General features: G+C 35.6%; 1 protein-coding gene across 2 annotated transcripts in view; it reads left to right on the forward strand.

The window, feature by feature from the left end:
• Positions 1-13,154, forward strand: part of LOC123524131 (uncharacterized) — a 41,581-nt gene that overhangs the window by 7,315 nt on the left and 21,112 nt on the right. For both annotated transcript variants that reach the window (XM_053539186.1, XM_053539188.1), the window contains exons 5-18: positions 30-232; positions 3,671-3,786; positions 4,822-5,033; positions 5,341-5,469; positions 6,273-6,404; positions 6,793-6,995; positions 8,709-8,851; positions 9,499-9,601; positions 9,964-10,176; positions 10,683-11,013; positions 11,336-11,488; positions 11,695-11,844; positions 12,101-12,317; positions 12,829-12,985. In XM_053539186.1, coding sequence (XP_053395161.1) covers positions 30-232; positions 3,671-3,786; positions 4,822-5,033; positions 5,341-5,469; positions 6,273-6,404; positions 6,793-6,995; positions 8,709-8,851; positions 9,499-9,601; positions 9,964-10,176; positions 10,683-11,013; positions 11,336-11,488; positions 11,695-11,844; positions 12,101-12,317; positions 12,829-12,985 — 2,462 coding nt within the window. The remainder of the gene's footprint in view (positions 1-29; positions 233-3,670; positions 3,787-4,821; positions 5,034-5,340; positions 5,470-6,272; positions 6,405-6,792; positions 6,996-8,708; positions 8,852-9,498; positions 9,602-9,963; positions 10,177-10,682; positions 11,014-11,335; positions 11,489-11,694; positions 11,845-12,100; positions 12,318-12,828; positions 12,986-13,154) is intronic.

Genomic DNA, 13,154 nt, shown 5'->3' on the forward strand with positions numbered 1-13,154 from the left:
AATCATGGTCAACATACATATTTTCACAGACACCATGCATGAAAGAAACAAATTAATGGAGAATGCATACCCGAAGATCAAAGCTTTCTGTCAGGAGCTGGGCTACGACTTTCAGGTGGTTGACATGAGGTGGGGAGTTCGTGACGAAGCCGCAGACGATCACATGACCACAGAAATCTGCTTGAAAGAGCTAGAGATGTGCAAGAAAGTGTCAACTGGACCAAACTTTGTAGTACGTTATTTTTTCTTTCAACAATAAATAACAGTTCTGTCAACTGCTGACTTTTGGCATAACATCGTAATTCATTAATGATATTATCGATGTTGATCTGTCATGCTTCTAGGTGCAAGAATATACACATGGTTCAGTTTGGTTATAATCATGATAATATCAGCGTTCTGGTTGTTTAATCCTAGGTGGTTGTTAGACGCTCACCGGTCCTAAAATAACAAGTATGACTGTGCTTTTCAGTCCACCATTTCGTTCTTCCGCTGTTCTACCAGACAGTCCGTCCGTACATCTGGCCCATCAAGATGGTTTTATATTAAAAGCCACAAATGTTAACAACATGAAAAGATGCCCTTTGCAAAATTCAGGCCCCTAGCTTAAAGGTCAACTTTAGACTTAGAGGTTAAATGCCAGCAGGCTAGCCCGGTCATAATTCGACACTGAGTCCATCAAGAGTTGATGTATCAGGCGAAAGATCAAGACCCCTTGCTTAAAACCCAAGATCACATTTCGGGGTCATAGGGTAACATGGTATTAACAGGGTATGTTTCTTGCCCCCCCCCCCCCCCCCCCCCTCCCCACTCCCTCGTGCCATCCGTTCAGAGGTTTTAATATTACTTAGCAGAAATATTACCCAGAATTAGACAACATGGCATGTGCATTTTACCCATAACTCAAGACCAAATATTTCTCTGCAATACAAAGATTAGTTTTCAGGTAATTTAGCACAAAAATTAAACATAACAAAAGCAATGTGTAAACGCAACATCTAGACGCCTATCATGTTTAAGATCGCATTTAGAAGCCAAAGGTTTATAGTTCCTGTTTTGTCCGCTCCATAACCTTCACATCAATTAACGGACTTATAATTGAGCCGCACCTTGAGAAAACCAAAATAATGCGTTTGCGACCAGCATGGATCCAGACCAGTCTACGCATCCGCGCAGTCTGGTCAGGATCCATGCTGTTCTATCGCTAACCGTTTCTCTAATTGCCATAGGCTTTGAAAGCGAACAGCATGGATCCTGACCAGACTGGGCGGATGCGCAAACTGGTCTGAATTCATGCTGGTCGCAAATGCACTATGTTGGTTTTCTCATGGCGCGGCTCATTATGTGACTTATCATGAGTTACTCTAAATCCTATTTCAATTGTTGTTCCACTTGGAGGTCAAAATTTTTATGTCAACAGGGTATGTTTTGTTTCCGATCCGTAACTTTTCCATACATCAATGGATTTTAATATTACTTGTATCAAATGCTGCCCATAACAAGACATTGTGTCGCCCACAAGTCTCAGAAACTTAGCTCAGAGCTCAAGGCGACCCTAAAAGGATAAAGATAGAAGGTTACTTTTCTCATCTAGCCTGTAAGTTTTTCTTGCATTTATGGCAATGAAAATACCTTTACATAAACATAAAAATAAGAAACTGATAGGAGTATCATATTTTTTCCTCATATTGGACCCAAGTAACTCAAATATTGATGAATTTTCATCATATTAGAAGTAGTGTTTATATTGATTGACATTTAAAAGCTTTCAGCTATCCAAATGCAATCCAACCATTTTGCCGAACTATATATTTTGTATACTTCATAATATTGTATATACATCATTGATAGATATAATTAGGTGATGCTACAGTTAAAATAATTTATTCTTGTATTGCGTAACAATATTTCTTTCACTTGTCCATGTATGGAATAAATTCCTACGCATGCGCGTACTTGTACAAGTATGAAACCGTTACTTTAGGTTGAAGAACAGTAATTCAAACCCTTCTTTGTTTCATATAAAATAACGACAACTTCCGGTCGTCTTTACGTATCTTTATAGAACATCACTTTTTCCTACACCTATTTTTCATGAAAGTTCTATCACAAATTACCGAAAAAAAATGAAAAGAAAATAGGGGGTTAAATAGTTCCTAGTGAAATATCAGTCAGTTTTGGTCTGCTACCCTAAAAATGGCGTATATTTTCTCTTGTCCGCACAATAAACCTCTACTTTCGGTTTCGATCTGCAAAACTTGCCCTGTGGGGTGTATAAACATGAAAACAAACCGTCTCATTTCATGGAGAATGTATGCTACCAGTGAAAAAGTGTGATTAAAGCACTCGTTCTACACGAATTTGCGCTCAGTAGAAATGAGAAAATTAGGATCTATTTACTATGGACTTCTTTCGATTACACCACGGAAGCACATTTTCGACCGAACTGCTGACCTTATTCCTTTATTTATTCCTCAGTTTTATGCTGCCGGCAATTGGAGGTTGTTGTATTTTGATGTTAAACTGAAGTGCATTCAAGTAAACAAGTACTATTCAGATGCTTGTCGTTTGTGTAAATTTAAAGCTCTAAAATTATAAATTCATAGTCACAACTAATATATATTCCTTATACATTCTTAACACCGATTTGTTTGTTTGTTTTGGGTTTAAACTTTGTCTTATTACAATTTCTTTTCTTTTTTGTCAATGTGAAGTTGCTTACAATTTATAGGCTTTGAGCTATAACAATTTGTACCGACAAAGTCAGACTAGCAGACGACAATATTTTCCGTAACAGCTTCCGAGTACTTACGGATGACGGCGGAAAAAGCCGGAATATTTTAAGAAATGTTCACTGTACACACTAAAATGCAAAAAGGACCAAACAAACCATTATAAAATTTAAAACAAATTACACATAACGAAAATTGAATAATTTTTCTACATTTTTAGGGGTATCGAATTTTTGATTTTTTGCGGACAATATCTCATTTTATCTGTTATATTTGAAAAAGTCAGTTTCTTTTTACCCGTTTCCTACAGAGTCTATATGAACTGAGGTGGGTCTGTTTAAAGTCAAAAAGGACCAACCAAATATTAAAATAATTTTTTAAAAAAATATTCATAATATCCGGAATAAATTAAACTTTAATTTGTGGGGTATCGAATTTTTGATTTCCAAATAGGACTTTTTCTATTTAAGTTTAAGTATTTTTTTCCTTCTTTGTTTATATAGGCAAATTTATCGATTTTCCAGTAGATCGATGTTACTAAAAGTTGGTAATGGCCGTTTTACAACAGTACGGCGGACAGTTTACTTGCCTAACCAGTGTTCCCGGATTCTGTACCAGTACAAACCTGTTATCCGCAAGTAACTGCCATCTTCCCCACATGAATAAGAGGTGGAGGACGAATGATTTCAGACACAATGTCTTTTATCAAATCGTCATTAGACATGTGCACCGCCTGGAGATCGAACTCACAACCCCGCCAACAATCCGTATATCTGCGCTCTCCTTTCTGAGCTAAGTGGGTGGGATATACGTTTATCAAAGTGAGTCTTCTGGTGGAATGCTTCTACTGGTGTAACTGAATATATCACGTGACTTATATTCAAATAAAATAGAACAAAATGAATAATATGTCCAAAATGATCACGTTTTCATTTCAGTCACTAATGTCCCATAAATACGGCTACACGGATTTCCCGAGATGTATCGATGCCAAGGAATATGAGGAGATATTGAAACATATAGAATCAAAGGAGACTTTGAATCTTTTCAACAAGTAAGTGGATTCAACATTATACACTTATTTAATCCTTATTATGCTGGGCACGAATGATTCTGCCGTTGCGACCAGTGTAGATCATGATCAGTCTGCACATCTGTGCAGTCTGATCAAGAGCTGCACTGTTCACCATTTCAGACACTATCTTTTTTGGTAAGCACCCCATTTAACAGTTAAAGGTCCAATACTAAGGAAAGTGAACATTTTAATTTTTTTTTAAAAGCACAGAAACTATTTCATTTTATTGCAAAATGAAAGTTGGTAAGTAGAAATTCGAAATAAATCGCAGTATATGTACAATTATTTTTCTATGAAGTATGAAGAAAGTTAAAAAGACCTGGAGGGTCATTCTGTCGATTCATTGAAGTTTCAACATAATACATATACATTTCTTTGAGTTCCAAAGACCTTCTGTAAATTTTGACCTGCCAATCTTCATTATTTAGTGTCTTGCAGAAGTCTATGCACTGGCTATGAAAAAAAAATTGCCAACTCACTTTCCCTTAGTAATGGACCTTTAATGGTACTGTCCAAATTGAAAGACGGACAAGTTCATAATTTATAGAAATTTAGCGGGTAGGGATTAAATTTTAATATTGCCGGTCAATAGTCAAAACTGTTTGGTCGAGGTCCAAAATACAAAAATGTTAAAACTATTTGGCAGAGGTCCGAATGATATAGTATTAACACTCTTGACCATAGACCGGCAAGTCAGTCAAGAAGTTTGTTATTACATGATATCGGTAATAACTTTTAGTGTGGCTTTCATCAATTTTCAACTTCAGCCCAGTAAACCTGTGCTGAAACTATAGACCGCTTAATAGCACAAATCATAAACGAGTTAAGAGTCTTGTAATAATTGTGGTTAAATACAATGTCTTTCTAAATGCACCTCGTTCAGACCATATCATAATATTATTATTATAAAACGAAATTTTATCTTGTTTAAAATTAAATTTAAACTGAACTTTTTTGCAGAAAACAAATTTTGTATCATACCTGTATATATATTTACCGCCCTTGTTCATTCAGATGGTACACCAAGGACACAAACGCAGTACCGCCTGTATATGCTGTGCACCCTATCAGCTTTCACATAGCAGATTTTGTAAATCCCGACAAGGAGAAGAAAACTGCGGCGAAGAACCAGTGGTGGTCCGAAAGCGAGACCATACAGTCAACGCTGGAAGAAGTGGCACAAAAAGTGTTCGATGCTGAAACAGCTCGAAAATACATACGCTCAGGTAACTCAATCATCATTCAAGTTAGCTGCCTAATAGACCGATGAAAGCAAAAAGACGGTTTAGCCGGGACCATAGAAGTACTTGAAGTTTGTTCAGATTGCTAGTGGACAGTCCTCTGGAATAATGTTGAAGAACGAAATAAAACTAACTACCATTATGTTGCAACTGATGGCGATATTATTTTACAGAAATTGTTAGGCCGATTCTTTATTTTCACAAATAATCTGTGGTATTCAATATTAACACGGACTTTCCACATAAAATAGCCAACTGCTTCATTTGTAATTTGTTCATTTTCCAATTTTAGTAACAGAAACAGAGATTTTCAATGGTATCCTTAAAACTGAAGGCTCTGCTCATACAAGTATCTGGCTGAAAAGGACGATAGAAGATATTGAAAATCAAGAATGCACTTACCAGCTGTCACGATATATAGGTACATTTTGTAATCCTTGTATTTTGACGAACATTAGCGGTACATTATAGGGATAATACCCGGGATTGTACTGGGTATTAAAGTCTGCAGAAGATGTGGACCGAGGAGGACTATGTTCCTACCGCAGGTCTAAACCCCGTCGCACTGCCGTTTAGCATGTTAGTGTCGCATGCGTCTCAAAGAGTACTGAAGTTGTGCACCTGCGGTTTGTTTGAGATGTCACGCTTCAAGACCAGAGCTAAGGCCAATGATGAAATCAAAAATATTAATTAAAGGCCTAAGCGTTTGTGTTGCACGTGTCTTTAAAGGTATTTGATCTGGAGTCAAAGAACTTTATCGGCATGTGAAGTTTGCACGAGGTTTTGCTTTGGGATTTACACGTTCTCTTCCCCCCCCCCCCCCCCGGTTTACTGCCACCAATCTACCCAAAAGAAATGCATTGTTTTTTCGACTTCTTTTATCTTGTGCTTCTTGATGATGTTTATAAGTTTATATGTTCATGCCCCATACCCCACTGAGGATTCACACTCTCAACCCAAAGTAATATGAAAGTTTATATAGTATTGCATTGTCTACAAGTAACATTTAAACAATGACAGGAAGTGGGGGCACCAGTCTTGTTTTCATTTTTTATTTTTTATCCATTTAGAAAGAAAACAATGTTGCCGTTTTTATAAAATTTATGTGCACGTCAGGTCCAAGCATTTTTATACTAGACGAGTGTAAATGATGTTACGTTATGATTCATGTTTATCAAACGTGCAGAGCGACTTACATGTGACTTTATTTTTGTGTTATTTTAGAATGCACTCATAATAACAGTGAAGAAAAAGTGAAGAAAATTCGTGCAATGCTTGACCAGCTAAAGGACAAGGTTGAAAAGAAACTTTCGGGAAATGTTATGAAATACAGTATTAAATGGAATAAAGATAAAGGTATGCCATACCACTACTGTTATTCTGCTAAAATAACTGTATTTCAGTCAGTGAGGATATTTGTTTGGTTCAGTATAAGGTATGGAGAATTTTCACCGAAAGAAGCCAAGGCGCAACATGTTTACGAGTCATATAAAAATGTTAAAATGTCAGATTTTTTGTTGACAATTTACAGATATGATCGTACATATAAAACAAACACATTTTCTTTTATTTCATTTTTTTGCATGCTTTTACCAATTGTTTTGAATATATTTGATGAATTGGTGCATTCTCTGAACTGATATCACATGTTCTCTGTGTAGTTCATTATCACACATTTTTACTTGATTTGTTTGAAAATGTTGAAACTGGTTTACTATAAGATATATCGTCTTTTTTCTGCTAGGTCTTGATCCAAATTCTGACGCACATAGAAACTATCTATCGAAGTTGAGCGACGATTTCGTTGCAAAGATGTGTTCAATGATCCACGCGGCTGTTCAAGAAAAGAAGAGAGCAGACGGCCCGCTTATTGAGGAAATAGTGCAACATATACAGTTTTGTCAGGAGAAATGCAGAAATTTTCATGGACGGGACGATGTGTTGAAGGTATGAAAATGTGCCAAGGATCACTTTTTATCATAGAGATGACCTGGTGGTAAAAATACTGGTTCATATCTGATTTTAACATCTCAAATGCATTTTAATTTCATGATTTTTTGTAAAAGACAGATGAAACAGCTATTCAAATATCCAAATAGATGTTATGCATAAATTAATGATATGGCAAGAAAATCGCAACTTTTAATACTGTGCATGAAGTTTTACAGTTAGAACCATAAAAGGAGGTAAACATTTGAGAAAACCTTTGACAAATATTAGAGAAAACAATTATTGGAAATAGGATTTAAGAAAACCTTTGACAAATATTAGAGAAAACAATTATTGGAAATAGGATTTAAGAAAACCTTTGACAAATATTAGAGAAAACAATTATCGGAAATAGGATTTAAGAAAACCTTTGACAAATATTAGAGAAAACAATTACTGGAAACAGAATTTGAGAAAAAGTTAACATGTTTTATGTTCATAACTTAAGATACGTTCAGAACTTTAACCTGTAGATAAAAACATTCACAAATGCAACTAACTTTCTTAGTTGGCCAAGGCCAGATCTCTACAAATATGAACCGCTGCTTAACTGATATTGAACTGATCCAACGTTTGGCACTGCTGGAAAGATTATTTTCTCGGAACGTTCGTATTCAAACGGTCGTCTGCTCAGACTTAAATTATGAAAGAAATATTGTGCCTAAGTCAAGGTAACAGTAATTGGCCGTAGTCAGTACCAAGAAAATTTCCACTTTTTAAAAAATAATTACCAAGTTAAAACAGTAAATGTATTTGAAGCAGACATGAAATGTTGCAGAAGAAACATTTTGTAATATATTTCAATAAGGCGTGTGGGTACCAGGCTTTTGGGAAGCTAAATATTTGAAGAATTGCATAGGCGTATACGCATGGGCCGGTCCCCAAGGAGTATGGAATATGCCTTTCTCCCCGCTCAAACTTTTGCCCCAGAAATCTTGTTTTCATCTTTACAAAAGCAGTAAATACAGGCAAAAAAGTATATATAGATTCCGTACTGTATAAGAAACAAGAGCTGTCGGAGGACAGCAACGCTCGACTGTTCTGTCCTGTTAATTAGATGAATATAAAAAGTCGGAAAAGGGGTATATTTTTTTACAAATGCCAAACAGAGTCAGCTGTTATGGAACCTATGTCTTGCATGTCCAATTATCACAGTGAACAAGTGTGTGAAGTTTTAATCCATTCCCATCAGGGGATACTGAGCTATATCAGCTTTCATACAAAAACCTAACTATATATAAAATTGTTTTGTAGTAAAAGGGGCATAATTTTGCGAAAAAGCAAAATAGAGTTTTGGATCCTGTGCAATTTAAGTCCGTTCATCGCAGTGAAGAATCGTGTGAAGTGTCAGTTTATTCGCACATGTAATTACTGAGATTCCAGCTTAAAATATATTTTTAAAAAATCAATCGGAACGCCGATGGCGACGTCGACGAATGGGCGAGTCAATACCTATTCTTCGAATACAAATGTAGTTGCGCTAAAAAAAAAGAAGGTTGGTTTATTTGTTCGTATGTTCCTTTTTATCCAAGATAGTTTTTTGGAGAAAAAAAATATGGATTGGTCTGGCAGTTTATACGTTTGTTCAACGAATAATTAGTGCACAAATGTGTCAAGATATTCTCAACCTTTCAACCTCTTTGTCCCACTTGAGTCCAACTTATTTTTCAGCAAATCAAATTCTACGTGAAAGGTATGAGCAATGAACCATTAGTTTTGTATGGACCTTCTGGTTGCGGTAAAACATCGATTATGGCAATGGCGGCGAAACAATGTGCAGAATGGACAAACAACAAAGCTGCAGTGGTATTCAGGTATGTGTTCTAGAACTTGGTAATTAATTGATTGATGTTAAAATCACGTGGTTGACACTCATTTTCAATTGAGTGCCGGAGCTCTTTGTAATTGATAAATTTTAGCTCATATTTGGTATAAGTTAGAATCTTATTCAATGATTGGCGTAAACTACTTGGTTTTAAATATTCTAATTACGTATAGGTGATAGATACAGTTTAATAAAAGGCAATGTATAATTCTTACGTGTAAAGTGAATGTGTACTTATTAAGACTTTGAAATATTAAAAAGACATATTAAGAACATTATACATGTTTTCAAGTCCTTCTTCAATGGAACTTGGTAAACGTACCTAAATTATCGGGACTTTCATGTCTGATTATTTGTTCTAGAGTTATGACGTTTATTTATTAAATATTTTTCTATCAAACATTTTTAGGGTACATATGTCATACAATTAATGTTGACATTATTCTTTCCTATTTACTCAGATAAAAGGAGACATACTAGTAAACAATTACTTAGAAGTAGAAATTAATAAATTAACCTTAAATTTTTATGCACTTGCGGTATCTAATTGGCATGACACATGTTATCGGCGACCTTTCCGTACTGTATTCGTGTATGCCTCTTAGAAAATTTCTTATGTATATTCATTTAATTCAGATTTATCGGAACAACACCTGATAGCACAAACCTGATTGGTCTGTTAACAAGTATTACGTCACAGATTAGGAAAGCTTATGGCATGGAAATGCCCGTGTCAAAGGTAAAAGTAATTAGACTTCTTGGATTTTAGCGTTATTTCAGTTATGCCATTGAAAGCAGCTGAACTTGTCAGTATTCTGATCTTTGATTATGTACTTGTTCTGACTTATACATCGTAAGTTGCCGACAACTTTCTATTATGATTCTCTTTTGGAAAACAATTTATGACTTACATAATATTCTGTCAAATCATTATGAAAACATTTACCCCGCCAGGGGATCGAACCAACGCCCTGTCAAATTTTACATACTATAGTTTCTTGCAGATAGGCGACTACTCGCTTTCTGTAGTCTAGCTACTTTTTTGTGAGAACACGAATACTTTTTCGATGAAACTTTGACGAGTTGTTTCACCATTTTCAGGACCTACGTACCTTGACAGATGAGTTCCACTTAACGATGTTTATGCCTTCCACGGATAGACCATTGGTGCTTATATTTGACTCTCTAGATATGATGGACACTTCTCACAACGCAAGGCAGTTAAACTGGCTTCCAACAAGGCTAAGGCCAAACGTTAAAATCATGGTTTCTACGCTACCAGACAATCAGTTTGAGTCCTTCCCAGTATTACAGGTAAAAAGTTGTCTTGATTTTATTCTCGATTATACGGAACTGTCAGCCACCGCTGACGTTATATATTTCTCCACGAAGTGAGCTAATTGTAAGAAGCACCTTTTTAGATAGAAAGCAAGAGAAATGAATCTGCTTTATTCGTTTCCAGTACCAAATAAAAAAAAATCCAATCGGCTGCGGGAAAATGGTTATTTTTCATGCTTTAATAGTGCGCATTAGGTTTGTTTCTGATGATAATAAGTTTTGATAAAGAAAAAATGGCATATTATTCTCTGAAATAATTGCAGAAAATGTCAAATCAAATCACAGGGCATTATATGTTATTACTTTCCGACAAGGTCAGTTCATTAAACTCTTTCAACAAGTACACCCTCAGTAATTGATTTTCTCTCGCTTTGAGGTTGAACTGACGGTCAAGCGAATGGTATCGGGAGCGGCATCAATTATTTACTGCTTGTTCATTTTAGTGCCATTAAAGTTTAATGAAATATTCATAATGTTTTCAGACAACGGTAAAAACAAAGGAAAATTTCATTCAAGTGCCAACTATGACAGTTTCTGACCTCAGTGAAATCATAGACAAATGGCTGTCTCTCAAACACAGACAACTTACACCTGAGCAAAAGAAAATAGTAACAACAATGTGTTCAAAGTGTCCTTTGCCTTTATATTTAAAACTGGCATTCGACAAGGCGAGTACTTGGACCAGTTTTGTTTCAAAAAATGTTACGGTTTTGGAGCCAACAGTACGACAGAGCATTGATGGGTTGTTTCAGCGACTCGAGAAAATGCACGGACAGATATTTGTCTCACGTGCTCTAGGGTATTTGACGCTAGGTAATAAGTTAAAAAAAGTTGACATTTTATTTGAGAATAACTTTGTTCATAACTTTTTTAGACGAAATCACGCCGTGTGTCGTAGTGTATTTTACAGCGTTATCGGTAACGGGAGAACGAATTATTTTGAGAAATGAGTCAAAGTTTTATGCCTTCCAAAGCAATTAAGTCGATTATTTTTATTATACATGCAATTGTCAAACATTCTTTCTGTAAGAAAATTGTAATCTACATACTTGTAGCAAGGCATACTTGTATCATTCGACCTTGAATGGATTTCACTGACTTTTAAAGATATGACGGGTTTTGAATTTTATTTCAGCACGAGCTGGTCTGACAGAGACCGAACTTGAGAACGTGCTGTCATGTGATGATGACGTATTGAATGACGTATACGTGTACTGGACCCCACCAGTTCGACGCCTTCCGCCTTTGTTACTAGTACGATTACGTTCGGATTTGAATCAGTATTTAGGTCAGTTTTTCTGGACATGAATTTTTTGTTCCCACAAACAATCTTCTTGTTTATTTAGTAATAGAAAATATTTCCCTTACCTGTTTTCACACACAATATTCCTGTTTAATTTGCGCCCGTCAAATTGATCGTTTTATACTCCGATTTTCATATTGTACTTAACTACTTCCAGCTAATTGTATATGATGCATTTTCATGTTTTATAGTTGATCGTGGTGCTGACGGTGTACGTGTGATGCACTGGTATCACAGACAGTTTATAGAAGCTGCTCAGAATAGATATTGTAATGACGTCACATTAAATGAGAAACTACATGCTTCGCTTGCCGATTTCTTCTCCGGAAAATGGGCAAATGGTACTTGTTTACACTTAATTCGTTCTAACAAAAAATTGGAAACAAAATGAAAAAATAACTCTGGTAAAAATTGATACGACTTAGTTCCTACGCAACTCTGTGGTGCAACCATATTTGCCTTTTATAGGTTGCTAATACGTATTATAAGTACTGCTGTTTATGAAGGATATCAAATTGTCTATTTTAATGGTCACTTTGTAGTGTTACTAGTCATCACAGATCACACAAGTTTTGCTAAAAAATCGCTTTATTTAAGGCCAACAAAAGCCATACACGAGCCCCAAAGGAGAGAAAGGATCAGCTGATCGTCATGTTGCGTCACAACCAAACAAGTTCGGCAACTCTTACAATATACGTAAGCTGAATAACCTACCTTTCCACAGATGCAAAGCAAAGCAATGCGAGCTTTTGAAGAAGGAGTCTTTGTGCAATTTTGAGTTTCTTTTAGATAAACTGAAAGCAACTACTTTGTGGTAAGTGGTTTTTTTTAAATAAACAGAGTAAGGCTGGGTTTGCTCGTTCGAAAGCATAATGCATAATTATGCTTATGTATTTTAAAGTGATGTTGTGAATAAGTCATGGAAAATTAAATACACAATGAAATAGATAAAAAAGAACACAGCTTTCTTTATCCACTTCCATTTAAAACGGTTTAATTTATATCTTTAATTTTCACTTTAGTTATCATTTATACATGTATAATTTGAACATATGAAACTATTGTCAACCTATATGGACATTAATGGACTTGCGTTTATAATGCAGAAGTGTTGGAGGACGGACTGGCATTAATGGATTAACTTTTGGTATGCAAAAGTATTGCAGGTCGGATTGATATTATTAATACTAATATGTTATGTAAACTATCATTATTTAAACCTTCTCGCATGTATTGGAAAGTTTAATAAAAATAAATTTTACAAGTCCAGTGCATTACACGATTCATAAGTAAAACTGATAACACATTATTGTGAAACTGTTTAGGACATTGATGGACGATTTTGACATGGCCAAGCAGTACTTCCCGAACGATGAATTGCTCAATAATATAAACGACGTTCTACGTCTCGCTCAAGTAGGACTGCTGTATGATCCACATCAAATGGTGCCACAGTTTCTGGGCAGACTTCCAAATAATAAGGTTTTTGTCCTTGTTTCTTACATCATGTTCTGATTAGGAGCCTCCGTAGCTTAATGGTCTAGGTCGCTGACTTCGAAATTTTTCCTTCGTCGAAGTTGGTTCGAAACGTTTCTTTGAGTGTAAAATTATTCATGAGAAGAAGCCATCCAAATGTGTTATTGAAAGTGAG

Source organism: Mercenaria mercenaria, chromosome 3, assembly GCF_021730395.1.
Source record: "Mercenaria mercenaria strain notata chromosome 3, MADL_Memer_1, whole genome shotgun sequence".
Taxonomy (NCBI): Eukaryota; Metazoa; Mollusca; class Bivalvia; order Venerida; family Veneridae; genus Mercenaria; species Mercenaria mercenaria.